The 17,965-nt window shown below is 41.0% G+C and overlaps 1 protein-coding gene across 6 annotated transcripts in view; it reads right to left on the reverse strand.

Moving 5' to 3' along the window:
• The window catches only part of LOC126458070 (atypical protein kinase C), a 762,657-nt gene that overhangs the window by 158,877 nt on the left and 585,815 nt on the right, over positions 1 to 17,965 (reverse strand). For all 6 annotated transcript variants that reach the window (XM_050094877.1, XM_050094878.1, XM_050094879.1 and 3 more), the window contains 2 exons: positions 16,665 to 16,845; positions 1,115 to 1,233 (listed from right to left, as the gene is read on the reverse strand). In XM_050094877.1, coding sequence (XP_049950834.1) covers positions 1,115 to 1,233; positions 16,665 to 16,845 — 300 coding nt within the window. The remainder of the gene's footprint in view (positions 1 to 1,114; positions 1,234 to 16,664; positions 16,846 to 17,965) is intronic.

Consider the following 17,965-nt stretch of genomic DNA (forward strand, 5'->3'; position numbering starts at 1 on the left):
ACTCTTTGGCTGTCATGGTGCCTTGCACAAGCTCCACTGGACCCATGGATGCCCACGTGAATGCTTCCCAGAGAATAATGGAGCCACCATCGCTTGTCTCCATCCCACAGTACAGGCGTCAAGGAGGTGTTCCCCTGGAAGACAACAGATTTGCACCTTCCCATCAGCATGATGAAGAAGGTATCAGGATTAATCAGACCATGCAATTATCTGTCACTGCACCAACATTCAGTGCGATGGTCATGAGCCCATTTCATTTGTAGTTGCTCATGCAATTTTAACAGTGGCTCTTGCATGGGTTGGCAGCTGTAGATACCCTTCGTTGGGAGTGCTTGGTGCACTGTGTGTTCACAAGCACTTCTACTCTGCCCAGCATTAAAGTCTGATGTTAGTTCCGCCACAGTTTGCCACCTGTCCTGTTTTACCGGTCTGACCAGCCTTCAATATTTGACATCTGTAAGGAGAGGTGGCCACCCAACCCCAAGACGTCTGGATGTGACCTCACCTTTGTTTCACCAGGTGTTGAAGACGCCACAGCACTCCTCAAATGCCCAAAAAGTTGTGCAGGTTCTGAAATACTCATGCCTAGCCTCTGGGCCACCACAAACTGCCCTCGGTCAAACTCAGATTGTGCGCCTTCCCCATTCATTCTACACAAAGACAACATGCTCACCGATACTACATGCACCACATGTGTATCTGACTAGCAGTCATTCCTCACCAGGTGACATTGCTATCATCTGGATGGGTTTATACTGAGAGTAGGTCAGTGGTCATAATGTTCTGTCTCATCAGTGTATTTATACAATGCCAACTGGTTGTATTTTTTTTTCTCATACACAATCAATCGAAATACACACAACAACAAATTTTTGTGCGTAGCAAAGCCTAAAATCATCTGTTGTGTTAAATCTAACTAACAGTGGAGAAGTATTACTGACTCTAAGAACAAGACATACTACTAAATTAATAATAACACATCATTCAAATACACTGCAAAGTCACATAAGACTTTAAAAACTACCAGAGCCTTCTGTTGCAGACAGTAACTTGCTGGTGAAATGAGTACAGCACTGAAATGTACTGCTGAGCAGTTACAACAAACAGATCTCACCTTGGAAAAGGTAATCTTCAGTATTCTGATCTGGATTCTCAGATGCACCAGCAATATCAAATGGACTTCTACCAGCTAACATCTCATAAAGCAGGACTCCAAGTGCCCACCAATCAACACTGTGAAAATAACATCACTGTTAAAACAACATTCAATGTTAATTATGTTTTTTAGAACTGTTCTTGCTATTTAATGGCATTAGAGCTGGGTGTTTAGTATTACTTACTCTTTGATTTGCATCACATAACATTGTAATTTAGTTTCTTTAATTGTGTGTTTTTAGAACTCCCAATTCCACATTAACTGTGCTTCTGAACCAACCAACCCTTTCATTTTATTAAAAATAAGTGTATTACCTAAGTTATAATAAAATATTAAAGCTGGTATTATAATTGCATTATTTTTCTCTATTTTATACACATAATTCATTTCACAGCTGCTGATATACATTTGTACTGTTATTACACTGCTGTTTCGACTTCTTATGGTAACTGTAGACATCTCTGACTTGTTGACCATCATAATAAAACATTCTATCAAATATAAATATTGAGATCAATATAAGGAACTCTAAAAACTGACACTATTACAATGTGCATTCTCTAAAATGCCCCATCCATATTTCACTTACAGCTTCCACACTGACTTACTCAAAGATTTATATCAATATTTCCATATGTATCTTAGGAGCAGAAACAGGCATCTTTATTTCTTTTTTGGCATACAAATACGCCTCAGCTCACTCTCTTCTTTACAACAGATTGAATAACTAAGAGCAGTTAATTCTAGAAAATTGAAAATTCATTTTATAAAACTGAGACACCCGTTAAATTCACAATTTCAACCTACACTCCATATACTATAATTAATTGCTCTAGTTTTAAGTTTAGCATGCTTGTATGCTTCGATGGCCTCAATCGGTTCTATGGCCGTATGTTATCTAAGCACAGTCAGCATGCCAAGTCACATTTTGTTATTTACTTATCTGATGCTGTTTACTGTACAATTTCCCTTTAAATGTGATCCTAACATCTCTTTCTCAACATGGATTCTAGGGGACAATTCCCCTTCAGCTACACATTTTGGAACTCTCTGCACCTACTGACCTGTCCAAAAAGAAACTGTTTAGAACACAACAATATCACTGTAATGAGTAGAAATATTCAAATAAAAATTTGATCAAAGCCCTTGTGGTTCTTTCTCCGTTGTGACTTTTATTTGCAATACATCTTATCAAATTTACAGTTTTCAATTTGTTAAGCAGATTCTATTTATTTGGATTACGAGTGGGTTACAGGAGAGAGGATGGGGAGACTTCAGTAGAAGGTCTATGTGCAATGGGTTAGCCAAGATTGAGGCCAGGAGGATTACAGAATCAAAGCATATGTTGCAAGGGTAACTCCTATCTCTGTAGTTCATAAAACTGGAAGATTCCATATGGCACAGGTTGTGAAGCAGAACTGAGCTGAAGCATATTGTATTCAGCAGTGTGTTCTGCTACTGAGAGGTCAATTCACCTCTTAGCCACAGTTTGGCAGTGGCACTTGTTCTGGCAAACTGCTGGTTGGTGGTTATGGCCACATAAAATGCTATGCATATATCACCACAAAGCTGGTATATGACTTGACTGCTTTCACCTGTGGCCTCCCATCTGCTGGCATAGGTTTCGCACCTGAGTCTTCCACAGGGATATGACTTGTGGAAATTTACTGGGAATGGGAGTAGCATAGGGATGGACCAGAATGTTGCCTAGCTTGGGTTGGCAGAGGAATACCACTACTCCCAAAGTGGTATTCTGCTTTACCAAACCTACACAACACTCTGGTCCATCCATGTGCCACTCCCACACCCAACCCTTTCCCATGTAAAACATCCAGCTTCAAGACCTGCCCAATTCAACCACCTAGCACACCAAGCTCTAGTTCTGTCTCACACATATCCTATCCCACCACTTGAAAACCAGTTGTGTCACACATTAAATCTGGTGCAATTTCTGCACAGCATTTTATGCAGGCATTGCCATCAACCAGCTCTCCACCAGAATGAATGGCCAATGCAAAATGGTGGCATGTGGAACACACTGCTTAGTGCAACATGCTTGATATCAACAGCAGCTTCACTATCTCTGCCATCTGGATCCTTTGCAAGCTTTTCTGAACTACGTAGAGGTGATTTATGCTTGCAACACATCCTGTGTTTCCATGATCCTCTTGTGACACGAGCTCACCAGCTCTGGTGCCAGTGTTCTGCATTCCTGTCCTATGCACTTACTTCCTCCCTCTGAATTTTTAGTCATCCTTCCCCAGCCCCTCCTTCTATTTCCTGCCTTTTTTCTCCATCTATGCATCCCATCTAACTCAACCCCTCATCCCTGTCTACCTGCTGGACTGCAGTCCCCGCATTGTGTGTTCGGCCAGCACAATGTAGCTGCACAAATGTGTGTAAAATATATATATATATATATATATATATATATATATATATATATATATATATATATATATATATATCTGTGTGTGTGTGTGTGTGTGTGTGTGTGTGTGTGTGTGCGCGCGCGCGCGCGCGTGCCAATACTTCTGTCATTCAGTGAGTTGTCTCCCATGCATCTAATCATTAACATTCTGCCAGAACTTTCCTCGCAAAATAATAAGGGCTACAAGGTATCAAAATTCAATTTCCACAGCTTGTTTTCTGGTGGATATGAAACATGCTGACTTCAGCTTTTGTCTTCCTCTTCTACTACATCACATCTAGACACTTTCCAAGTTTCTAGTACATTTGTGACCACTGAAGTGTTGGTGTACTTTTACATCAGACATTAATGACTTCCAGCAAGAGTAGATTACCAATTCTTTTCAAACTGATGCTTATGTGACAGCAGTTCCAATACGGTATCAATACAGAGGGAACAGACTGTGTTCAGGCACAAACTCCCTGCATTGATGGCCAAGCTGCTCGTACGGATCACAGCAAGCATATTCAGTGGACAGTGCTGGAGACTTACCAAGCTGACTTAATACAGCCCCACAGTGTGGGACATAAAGCTTGCTTATTTGCATGAAATGATTTTTTAGTTGTTACACTAAATACATGAAAACTTTGGTTCATGGCTCCGGATTTTAATTACGTTTGTAACTTGGACAATGAAGCTGCTCGTTCATTCTACTGTTGCTATTCATGACCTACACTTGACTGTAGATCTGCTGTACACCACAGTGACTTTCAGTACAAACTATACACCTGAGTATCCTGTGGGATAGTAAAGACAACACCAACTGTTGAAAACATTAGTGTGTGGAAAACTCATCTTGTTCACAAAATCAAGATTAATTTGAGAGCAATGCTACTGCTAGTAAGACCATCTGTGCCAGAAAACTGACTGCTGGGTTTAATATGTGTCTGGAAAACGCACTGCCAGCAAACAATCATAGTATGAGTGCTGTCTTACAAACCGCATAAATGTATAAGAAGGTTTTTATAAACACAAAGTATATAAAACTTGATCTAGCAACAAACACAAGCATGTAACATGGCCTGACAAGTCTATGCCTACATTGTTTACTACTACTGGACATGTTTACTTTTGAAGAAGACCAGATGAGACTGCTCCCAGCTGTGAAGCACAGTGGAAGTTCAGCAGTGGTTTGTGTGAGCTTAATATGATTTTCAATGGGTGATACTGTTACAATGAAAGAAAAGCCAACTAGTTAAGTCCATGAAACAATCTATAAGAAGGGGTGTATTCAGCAGTGGTAGTATTGTTTCTAGCAAGTGACTTCATCTTCCAAGATCATAGTACTAGCATTCACATGGCTAGAACTGTCAGAACATGGATACCTGTTTACTCATATGAAGACCACTGTCAAACTGTGGCAAACTGCAAATTTGACCATCCAGCTGCCATTACAACACAAATGACTTCAACAGCTGCTTCACTATGCAGACCATTTGGATACTACCTTTCACCACACTTTTTTCTGAACCTCGTACATACCTAGTGTGGTGGCCCAGTGGTTAGCACACAGCATTCCCATTCGGGAAGACAATGGCTCAAATCCACATTTGGCCATCCTGATTTAGGTTTTCCATAATTATCTTAAAATCACTTCACACAAATGCCGGGATGGTTCCATTGAAAGGACATGGCCGACTTCCTTCCCCATCCTTCCCTAATCTATAGTCTATTCACCGAGAGCTGGGATGAAACACAAACAGTGTCACGTGAGCAACTACGCTCATTTCCAGAGAAAGCATTCGGTGTTCACGTGATACGTAAGGGTGTGGAAAATCCTTGGCGCACGCTTTGCAGCTGGCGGCGTTCGGCTGGCTGCCGAGGTGTCACAGCGGACCATGAGAAACCTGGGCAACAATGTACGAAATAAATTTAACAATAATGTTGAAATAAATTTAACAATAATGTTGAAATAATGTTAAACTGAGTTCATTCTGTCGAAGCAGATTTATTTTCATTCAGGTTGCTAACAAAACGCTCCATTCAAACACAATTAATTGTTAATTTTAATAAAATACCAGTAATAATAATGATAAAGGACGAAACAAGGGTCACTCTGTCAAACTTGAACTGTTTTCATTGAGGTTTATAACAAAACGCTCCTCTCTCTGCTCTCTAATGCAGTCTAATTTCCACATTTGAGTTTCCACTTTTTCTACGACATGGAGGACGCACTTGTTCCAATCCTCTGCTTCTTCTAGTAGTACTTTCACTTCCGGCATTTTGTATGTTTTGTTTTTCGCCGGAACACAGCCTTTGATTCTGTCCCACACTAACTCGATGGCTTTAATTTACAGTGGTACGGAGGAATTCTGAGAAAAGTTTTCCTTGCATTCTTCGCGATTCCATCTATTGCGTATTTGTTGTGCGCTGTTCTGTGATTTTTAACTATATCTAAAAGTTCTTTCTTCAACATACCGTCTTCGAAATCGATGTTTTTGGATTTTAGTCTCTCTGATATTTCATGCTTATTGGAATTCACATTGGGAACTTTTTCTTTTCTCCGAGAATGGTACGGCACGTTATCAAGAACAATAACTGCATTTTCCTGAAGCCGAGGAAGAACATCTTGAAACCACTTCTCGAAGGTTTCGGCGCACATCTCCTCATGATAATCTCCACTTTTATTGGATTCGAAAGTCCACAAACATACTTCAAGGAACCCTGCTTTGCTGCCAATGTTTGCGATAATCAGACGTGATGGGCCCTTGCTTCCGGTGGATAATCCGGACATGCCTCGTGATGACTGGGTGTTGTGTGATGTCCTTACGTTACTTAGGTTTAAGTAGTTATAAGTTCTAGGGGACTGATGACCATAGATGTTAAGTCCCATAGCGCTCAGAGCCATTTGAACCATTTGATAATCCGGACAGAAATACTGGTTTTGCGGAATTTATAGTGACATCTACCCAGACGTAACTTCGGGTATGTCCTGCGTTCACCCATGTCTCGCCCAAATAGTAAATGAGTCTGCCTTCATCTCTCAACCGTTTAATGGTTCGAAGATAACGCCGCCTCCATAAAATGATGTCATCCCTGTCTATTAGCATGCTATCGCGCCCACGTCGGACATATTTGAAATTAATTTCTCTCAATAACTTATGAAATGTAGTTCTCCGAAAATTGCCCAGATCTGCATCTTCTTTGACTCTAAGCACTTTGTCAATTGTTGGCAATTCGTTACAAAAAAAAAAAATTCGTGTACTTCGTATCGCATTTCTATCAAAGTCATCAACACTTACAGAAAGTTTCTGTCGTAATTTTCCTTTCTTGGGAGACTTCAAAGATTGTGTGGCCTTGTACTCACTTATCACACGATACACTGAAGAACGTCCAACACCTGTAGCTGCAGCTGTTTTCGAAACAATGTCACTCATCGACTGCTCTGGATGTAACAGTTCCATTTTATACGCATTAGGCACCATGTGCTTCTCAGAAGAACTTAATGATTTCTTCTTTGCTCGCTTCTTTGGTGGACTCAGAACCGACACATCGACCTCGCTCGCTGAATCCGTGGATGACATGATGAGGACAGCCGTATATGATGCTAATGAAATACGTGAATATATAAAATAAGAAACCATGCGATGCTATTGGATAAACAGTGAATGCTCAGCATGACTATAAACACATATACTTACTCTAATAATCAACAACTAGCCTTTCAAGCATCTTTACAGATGAAATTAAGGTATCTCGAAATCACCGCTGTACAACACCCACTAACGAGCTCTCACCTGCAACTGAGACGGCCACACTGAGCGCAGCGCCTACGAACTGCACAATGCATCGCTCACAAAGGGCAAACGGTTGCACCCATCACATTCGAACAAACTACAAAATTAAATTCAAACCTTTCTGAAACTTTTCTCGATTACACCCCCACAAAAAAATTTAAAGGGGAAAAGTTTGTCGCTTACTATATTTCGGATGATGATTTGGTAAAAGTTCTGCATCACACGTGAGATTTTAATTTATTACTTCACTATTACTGACTCCAATGGGCAGAAAATTTGCAGACGTCATCAACATATAGTACTGAAGGCAATTATAAAATTATTTTGCTGTGCGACACACAATTTAGGAGATATGGTGTGATCAATATAGAGTAACGCGAAAAAACAACTTTTCTGAAAGCTTAAATATTTCTCTTTTTCAGTGACAATAAATTTTAATGTAATGTAAAAAAAGGCGTCTGAAGGTAGTTCTCAGATCACTTGATCATGTTCAGGTGTCAAATTATAAAAAACACGACTTTCATTTTTTAATTTCTAAGGCCCCTGCCTTGTACACCCCTCAACGGCAGCGCTGTGGTCACGCGCCTTTCCGTGTTTACAGTACATCTCTTGTTTCGGTGGATGGAGTATAGTGGGATCAATGACCTCACTGTTTGGTCCCATCCCCCATATCAACGAACCAACCAACCAACCAACCAAACAACCATGCACATGGGAATTCTCTCCCCAGCATATCCTTGCACTCTCATGATCCCCCTGGCCTTAAACTACACTAACCTGTTCCACTGCCTCCTCTTACCTTTTCCTTTCTCTCTTCTGTCACCTCATTCCTCCTACATCCTGATCATGTACTGCCTTGTCCCACTGCTCTCCCCTCCCCACCTCAATTTGGGCACTCATTCTCTGTTTTCAAAACCACTCCCTTCCCACTCTCTTCATTTCTTCCTCTTTATCTTAACCTCTCTCTATTTTTCCCCTTCTGTTTTTTTTTCCTCCTTTCTCCCCCCCCCCCCCCCTTCTCCCTCACTTCCTACATTTTTTATACTCTACCCTATGTAGTTTTTCTTTCTTGTGTGACCGCGGAATCATCAGTCTGAAGACCTGCCTCTTTCCAGCTAGCCCCTCCTTGTGTCCTCCTCTACTCCCCCCTCCCCCCACCTCACCACCATCAGTTCAGGCACCTTCTTTCAATAACTGAATGTCAATATAAATCTTTCTGTGATTACAGGGTTCTATTTTGGAAGTTGTGTGGTTGTGTATGTGAATGGGTGTACTACTTCCATAAAAAGAGCTAGTGTGAATGCTGTTTTGTGGTAAATGTTTCTGTGCTCCATGCATCGATCTACCATGCCTTTCTTTTATTTTAAATACTGCTCCATCCCAGAATTTCCATTATTGTTCAACTTAATTTCCAACACACACACACACACACACACACACACACACACACACACACACACACACACACACACAATAAACTCACAGCAATTGACTATACTGTGAAACTCAACATTCTCTGAATTGCAGAAATACCGATAGGTATCACTCGCTCCATTAAGTTAACGAAGTACATACACACTGTGTTCCCCAGCGGTAACTCAATGACTCAATTAACTACTACTTCTGACAGTTTTAAATTAATTATTATTTTTGTATCACTTCACTGTTTTCTGTTATTTCCAATGGGTGCACAGTAATTATATATTAATTAGTATCCACAATTCATTTAATAAGTTTTCTAGGAATTTCACGCTTAAAGCCAGTAGATCAGCCTCACATTAAAAGCTTAAAATCAAAATATTTTCCCTTTGCCCTTCATTCCCACTTCAAACTACTTTTTCATTGTCTTCACAGAATTTTTAGCACAGAAGCTTAACAGCGTAAGTATTAAATATTGTTATTCAAGGATGAAAATTTAATACTGGGAATACGTTGTTATTACACTTTCTTTCTAATTAAAATTATGTGCTTGACCAGAATTTGTATCTGAAACACGGCTTCCATGGGCTGCCTTTCATGACTGAACTACCCATTTTTTATGGACCACTTTCTTCAAACCCTTTCAAGCATTCCTCACACCATAACTATCAGAAAAACTATTCATCACCATTGATGCCACCACCCTACACATGCACATCCCCCAAGACCCTGCCCTTATTGCTGCCAAACACTACCCCTCCTGACATCAAACAGACTTTCAAAAGTAAAATACCACTTTGTTCTCCAGTTTTCAGTTTGTGTTTGTTATTACACATTTCCACCACTCGTGTATCGGATACCACTATATTAAAATTGTACGGGGCCAAATTATTATTAGATCATGCAATGTATGTGAAATTTTTCATCATGGCTATTTTACACTGTCAGAAATAAGAACAGAAAAATTGTATTTGATACAGATCCACAACCTCATTCCTTATGCTCCTGACCAACAACATCCTGAGTGATGATTCCTACTCCTTTCATGAGAAGAAAACAAACAAATTTGGAGCAGTCTTGAGAATCCATGACACCTTCACGTACAAACTGCCTATGTGCCACATAGAAGAAACCTCCACTGCCACACAAAATCCAAACCCTCTTGTCTGGTTTACATCCACTGTGATATCTTCATGACCTGGACCCGTAACGAAGACACTTCCCTCTCATTCCTCCACAACTTCAATAAATTCTCTCCCATAGCTTCATCTGAGCTTCCTCAACTCAACTAGTCACCTTCCGGAACATTGTCACTATACCTTTCCAATGGATAAATACAAATCCCTGTCCAAGTCAATTTAATCCTTCCAATTTATGTCACCTCCCCCATACTAAAAAGTCTCTCCCACACAGTCTGGTCAACTAGGGGTGGAGCACCTGCAGTGATGAGCAATACTATGTTCTATACACTGTAGATCTGCTTAGGGCTTGACAGACTAGCCTCCAACTACTCTGCCAACACATCCCCAATGCCATATCCACAGATGCCCCTAATACTGTGACCACCCTATGGGTCAACTGCAAAGGAGTCCCCCTTTACTATCCAAAATTACCCCAAACTAGAACAACTGAACTGCATCCTTTCACAAGGGCTACAACTACCTCTTATTATGCCTGAAAATGAGGAACATCCAACCCACAATCCTCCTCACATCTTCAACAATGGTGTTCCTCCACCTCCTTTGTTTACGAAAGTCTCTCCCACACAGTCTGGTCAACTAGGGGTGGAGCACCTGCAGTGATGAGCAATACTATGTTCTATACACTGTAGATCTGCTTAGGGCTTGACAGATTAGCCTCCAACTACTCTGCCAACACATCCCCAATGCCATATCCACAGATGTCCCTAATACTGTGACCACCCTATGGGTCAACTGCAAAGGAGTCCCCCTTTACTATCCAAAATTACCCCAAACTAGAACAACTGAACTGCATCCTTTCACAAGGGCTACAACTACCTCTTATTATGCCTGAAAATGAGGAACATCCAACCCACAATCCTCCTCACATCTTCAACAATGGTGTTCCTCCACCTCCTTTGTTTACGAAATACCCCGGTCCATCCTTATGCCCTACGTACTCTCAAATCTCTGTCACATAGGTCTTATACCTGTGATAAACCCAGGTACATAACCTGTCCTTTATACCCACCCAGCACGTTCTTTTCCAGTCGCACAATAAGAATACACTGCCCTATTAGAGACAGGGTAACATGAGAAGCCACTCATCACTTATCACCTCTGCTGTAACTTAGGCACTATGCACAGTCTGCTGCCAGCACAAGAGGAGTGTCCCACTCCTATCTCTTCCACATTCTGTCTCTTCTTCCCAGTCATCAATCATCCTTCTCTCTACTCCTCCCTCCCCCTTTACCCTCCACACCCTCTCTTTCCTCTCACCAACTACAACCAAAAAAACAACTTACCCCAGTCAATCTCCAGTGCTGTACAATGTAGTCAGATGGGACAATTTAGTAGTAGTAGTAGTAGTAGTAGTAGTATTGTGTGTGTGTGTGTGTGTGTGTGTGTGTGTGTGTGTGTGCGTGTGCGTGTGCGTGTGTGTGTGTGTGTGTGTTTTCTGCATAGTCTCTCCTCACTCGAGTACAACACATGGAATATTCATACAACCCCATCAAGAAAGTCTTTCTTTGAGACGTTGTTCAACTGGCGCATCATACAGGGCTGAATATTGCTTATGATGTCAAAGTGTTGACTCTTCATGCGAATTTCTGCACTTTCTTTCTTTCTTTCTTTCTTTCTTTTATTCTTGTCTCTCTCTCTCTCTCTCTCTCTCTTTCTTTTTTTGGTAGATTTTTCATTGCTAACACTATGCCTCATTGCTCATGATGATTTCTTTTTTTTCTTTCAGAAAGAACTGTCGATGTTTTGCATTTCTATCAAGTCATAACAAGCATCTATGCATTACTGTTTTTGTTTGGGACACTTCATAAACACTTTTCTCTTATTCAAAATGTTCTACAGTATGTCCTGAACATCTGACATAGAAATGTTGCACCATTCCAATTTGTGACACAACGATATTGATACAACATGGTGGCACCTACATTACTTAGGGCCCTACGACAATGGGATGCCACAGCAGGTCTGCTGGCAATGTTAAACATAAGCACGGGACGCAATGGAGCCTCCTACATCTGGCATCTACCTGAGTGTGGCAGGCCTGCCAGCAAAATACATGGCAACTTATGGCAGCACTCGTACCAGGGCACCTGTAGACCTGCCAAGAACTACCTGCCTAATTTTAACCACCCACATGAGCGCTATGGATAGTTTTGACACCAAATCTTTTATCTGTAAGATTCAGAGGAGTTCTGCAACTTAGGATACTCCATCTCAGAACTATTCAACACGTGAGCTAAAAAAAGTGTTGGGAATTATGAGGGTCATAAATGAAGCTCAGTTCAAAGAATAAGCCTCTCCATGTTACAGTCACATTCAAACTGCTTACAATAATGCTCTTTCTGAACTCTGGCTTCCTGGAGATCATGGAAATTATCGACCCTCAATTTCCTCACAGCTTGTTCCTGATGCTCCACTCCAACACAAGAGCGTCACATCACAATCAAAGCGCTTTTACTATCTGGGCTATGCAAGTTTTCCTCAAAGCCTACTTCCAGACCGAAATAGTTGAGCTACATCTCCTGCTACAACAAGTGATGCTAATGGGCCAGATCATCAGACACAATAGAATTCAGACATGATAGGATTATTTTAAGAAAAAAGATGTGTAAACAAAGGAAACAGATTTCTGACTTCTGTCCAAGTCATTTGTAAATTGAACTTCAGTTTATAATAATGTACTTTTCAAATAAAAACTGAAAAACTCTTCTATGTAAACTTTACAGTAACAACTCAAACTGTAAATATCACTACGTACAATGAATAATTACCTACTGAGTACACACATCATGTAAATGTTTTCGTCTGGTGAGATTACTTTCCTTAAAACAATGACCTTTTTTGTCAGTTAATCTTGGGAGATCTCCCCTACCTTGTCAAATGAACAGAGTAACATTTTCAGGATACTGGAAAATTTAGCACCGTAATTTCTTAAATATTTATAAAGAGTCAAATAGCCCATAAATATCTTGATCAGCAATGAAGAGATGTACCCAGAACTTCTTTTTTTGGATTCCCTTTTTATTTTGAACCTACACATAAAGTCTGTAGCTCTCCTACTGAGTGGAAGCTGAAGGCATTCCTCTGGCAGCTCTTAATTCAGATTGCAATGAATACCACAGAGACAGGCTGGACAGTGAAGGGAGGCGTGTTTATAGCGATAAGAAGTGCAATAGTATCGAAGGAAATTGACGGAGATCCGAAATGTGAAATAATTTGGGTGAAGGTCACAGTTAATGCAGGCTCAGACATGGTAATTGGATGTCTCTATAGGTTCCCTGGCTCAGCAGCTGTTGTGGCTGAGCACCTGAAGGATAATGTGGAAAATATTTCGAGTAGATTTCCCCACCACGTTATAGTTCTGGGTGGAGATTTTAATTTGCCAGATACAGAATGGGAGACTCAAACCTTCGTAACGGGTGGCAGGGACAAAGAATCCAGTGCTTTATCTGAAAACTACCTTGAGCAGTTAAACAGAGAACCGACTTGTGGAGATATATGTCACCATCTGGTGACAAACAGACCTGAACTGTTTGAGGAGGAGGAGGAGATTAGTGTTTAATGTCCCGTCGACAACAAGGTCATTAGAGACGAAGCACAAGCTCGGATTAGGGAAGGATGGGGAAGGAAAGTGGCTGTGCCCTTTCGAAGGAACCATCCCGGCATTTGCCTGAAGTGATCTAGGGAAATCACGGAAAACCTAAATCAGAATGGCCAAACATGGGATCGAACCGTCGTCGTCCTGAATGCGAGTCCAGTGTGCTAACCACTGCGCCACCTCGCTCGGTTGAACTATTTGAAACAGTTAACGCAGAACAGGGAATCAGTGATCATAAAGCGGTTACTGCATCGGTGATTTCAGCTGTAAATAGAAATATTAAAAAATGTAGGAAGATTTTTCTGTTTAGCAAAAGTGACAAAAAGCAGATTTCAGAGTACCTGATGCCTCAACACATAAGTTTTGTCTCAAGTACAGATAGTGTTGAAGATCAGTGGACAAAGTTCAGAACCATCGTACAATATGCGTTGGATGAGTATGTGCCAAGCAAGATCATAAGAGATGGAAAAGAGCCACCGTGGTACAACAACTGAGTTAGAAAACTGCTGCGGAAGCAAAGGGAACTTCACAGCAAACATAAACATAGCCAAAGGCTTGCAGAATAACAAAAATTACGCGAAGCGAAATGTAGTGTGTGGAGGGCTATGCGAGAGGCGTTCAATGAATTCGAAAGTGAAGTTCTATGTACTCACTTGGCAGAAAATCATAAGAAATTTTGGTCTAATGTCAAAGCAGTAGGTGGATCAAAACAAAATGTCCAGACACTCTGTGACCAAAATGGTACTGAAACAGAGGATGACAGACTAAAGGCTGAAATACTAAATGTCTTTCTCCAAAGCTGTTTCACAAAGGAAGACTGCACTGTAGTTCCTTCTCTAGACTGTCGCACAGATGACAAAATGGTAGATATCGAAATAAACGACAGAGGGATAGAGAAACAGTTAAAATTGCTCAAAAGAGGAAAGGCCGCTGGACCTGATGGGATACCAGTTCGATTTTTACACAGAGTACGCGAAGGAACTTGCTCCCCTTCTTGCAGCGGTGTACTGTAGGTCTCTAGAAGAGCATAGGGTTCCAAAGGATTGGAAAAGGGCACAGGTCATCCCCGTTTTCAAGAAGGGACGTCGAACAGATGTGCAGAACTATAGACCTATATCTCTAACGTCGATCAGTTGTAGAATTTTGGAACACGTATTATGTTCGAGTATAATGACTTTTCTGGAGACTAGAAATCTACTCTGTAGGAATCAGCATGGGTTTCGTAAAAGACGATCGTGTGAAGCCCAGCTCACGCTATTTGTCCATGAGACTCGGAGGGCCATAGAAACGGGTTCCCAGGTAGATGCCATGTTTCTTGACTTCCGCAAGGCGTTCAAAACAGTTCCCACCAGTCGTTTAATGAACAAAGAAAGAGCACATGGACTATCAGACCAATTGTGTGATTGGATTGAAGAGTTCCTAAATAACAGAACGCAGCATGTCATTCTCAGTGGAGAGAAGTCTCCCTCAGTGAGAGTGATTTCAGGTGTGCCGGAGGGGAGTGTTGTAGGGCTGTTGCTATTCACAATATACATAAATGACCTTGTGGATGACATCGGAAGTTCACTGAGGCTTTTTGTGAATGACGCTGTGGTATATCGAGAGGTTGTACTGAAATGCAGTAGGATATGCAGCGAATTGACACATGGTGCAGGGAATGGCAATTGAAGCTCACTGTAGACAAGTTTAATGTGCTGCGAATACATAAAAGAAAGATCCCTTATCATTTAACTACATTATAGCAGGTCAGAAACTGGAAGCAGTTAATTCCGTAAATTATCTGGGAGTACGCATTAGGAGTGATTTAAAATGGAATGATCATATAAAGTTGATCATCAGTCAAACAGATGCCAGACTGAGATTCATTGGAGGAATCCTAAGGAAATACAATCCGAAAACAAAGGAAGTAGGTTACAGTATGCTTGTTCGCCCACTGCTTGAATACTGCTCAGCAGTGTGGGATCCGTTCCAGATAGGGTTGATAGAAGAGAGAGAGAAGATCCAACGGAGAGCAGCGCGCTTTGTTACAGGATCATTTAGTAATCGCGAAAGCGTTACAGAGATGATAGATGGAAGACGCTGCAGGAGAGATGCTCAGTAGCTCGGTACGGGCTTTTGTTGAAGTTTCGAGAACATACCTTCACCGAGGAGTCAAGCAGTATATTGCTCCCTCCTACGTACATCTCGCGCGAAGAGACCATGAGGATAAAATCAGAGAGATTAGAGTCCACACTGAGGCATACCGACAATCCTTCTTTCCACGAACAATACGAGACTGGAATAGAAGGGAGAACCGACACGAGGTACTCAAGGTACCCTCCGCCACACACCGTCAGGTGGCTTGCAGAGTATGGATGTAGCTGTAGATGTAGATGCTGGCGTCCTGTACTACCAGACCAGAGCACTGTCAGCAGAGCAGCCAGCAGAGCTGCCATGGCATCCCAGAGCAGTATGGCCCTTAATGCTACCTGCTCAGAAGTGGCTGCTGAAATACACATCTGTTGTTTACAGTTGTTAGTTCAAGCTGCCACTATAGTCAATGTGGTAACACGACTTGCACACCAAGAATAAAATCAGTCACAGGACTTTTTCGATGGAAGGTGTACATGCTCTAATTGGCGTGATCTCAAATCTGTCATTTTACATAACACTCAATCATTCATAGGATCAGTAAATACAATGTGTATTAAATAAGATAAATTTTATATTTGTGAATAGAACATTATTGAAGTATAACATATTGATTTTGAGCCCACAGTAAAACCTACTTTTCTATAATCACAACAAGTCAATGATAGAATGAGAAGAATGCTACTGATGATTTATGAGAGACTGCCATCAACTGGATCAGTAACAGAAAAAGAATTTTGTAAAAAGAAAAGAAAATCTCTCATCTAAGAAAGAACAGTTGCATAAAAACCACACACACACACACACACACACACACACACACACACACACACAGGGAGGGAGGGATGGAAGGGGGGGGGGGGAGAGAGAGAGAGAGAGAGAGAGAGAGAGAGAGAGAGAGAGAGAGAGAGAGAGAGAGAGAGGCTTCATTTTTGAGTCTATGATTGCTTGATACCTGAAGCCATAATCCTCTCCACGGAGGATTTCTGGAGCGATGTAATTTGGTGTTCCACAGAATGTTGAAGTGGTATCACCAGGTCTGATACCTTCCTTGCACATACCATAATCAGTCAATTTGATATGGCCTTCGTGATCAAGGAGCACATTATCAAGTTTCAGATCACGATAAATTATGCCTGTAAACACACAAGTTGAAAGAGAAATCAAAATATTTTTACTGCCCAGATTTATAAAATAAAATGCTGTATTTTGTTTCTTAAAAATGGAAGTTAGCATCTGCATACAATTCTTCAAGCTACAAGTTTGAAACAAAAAACACAAAAATTCAATGTAGAATTAAGTGTGAGAAACAATTACACAGTCTCTTGGCGAAGAGATGCAACATTGCTGATGTGACTATGTACAGGATGGTAATAAATAAACTTTTGTTACTCGAGCCACTCACACTACGAATGACGTTCTGACTGTTTGCTGCACAATTTGTGTTGTTAGAAGTGTCAGCATCATGACTTACTATTAAGCACCACTGCTGGTATAGTGACAGTGTCGAAACACAAACTTCAGTGTGCATTACAGTTGCAAACGGTCAATACGTTCTGGACAAAGGGAACAGGGTTGTACTTGTAAAGCTGTTTTATCAAAACAACAACAATAGTGTTGCTCCTCTTTCTGCACCACGGTTGAAGAACAAGATTCGCAAGTCTGAATTAACCAGTACTTTGAGAATTGCTCCTGGGAGAGGCAGATGGCCAATTGTGCCACAGACTGTTGAAAACGTTACTGTTGGCCTGGCTGAAAATTCTGGATGCAACATGGGATATTCAAGCAGTGCACCAGCTGTGTCATGACAGCTGGGTGGTCCATTGTTCAAAAAGTGCTGCAAACAATTGTGAAATTGTATCTCTAGTGCAGTTCCAAGCAGTTGTGAACGCATTCAGTCATATTTAATGAGAGCTCTCCCAAGTAGTGATAGTTAAATTACAATCAACCTGTATAATGTGCTAATGTTACTTATTACCCATAGTTAGTATGTCTTACAAAATTTATGAGAGCAGTGTGTTGTCTCTTTATTGGCTATTTTGCTTCACAGTTTATTACAACACTGAGATTTAGATGATGTACTTTAAGTGAGAGGCACAGAATTTTGAAGGCGATAAATAACTTACAGCACCCATGTAGCCGACTTATGAGAGAATGACCTTTTTTTCACCCTCTTCACATGGGATCTAACACACTATTAACATTAATGAATGGTCTTACAAACACTTGAGGGCATCTACTTAACAATTCCTACTA

This window comes from Schistocerca serialis, chromosome 2, assembly GCF_023864345.2.
Source record: "Schistocerca serialis cubense isolate TAMUIC-IGC-003099 chromosome 2, iqSchSeri2.2, whole genome shotgun sequence".
In the NCBI taxonomy this organism is placed as follows: Eukaryota; Metazoa; Arthropoda; class Insecta; order Orthoptera; family Acrididae; genus Schistocerca; species Schistocerca serialis.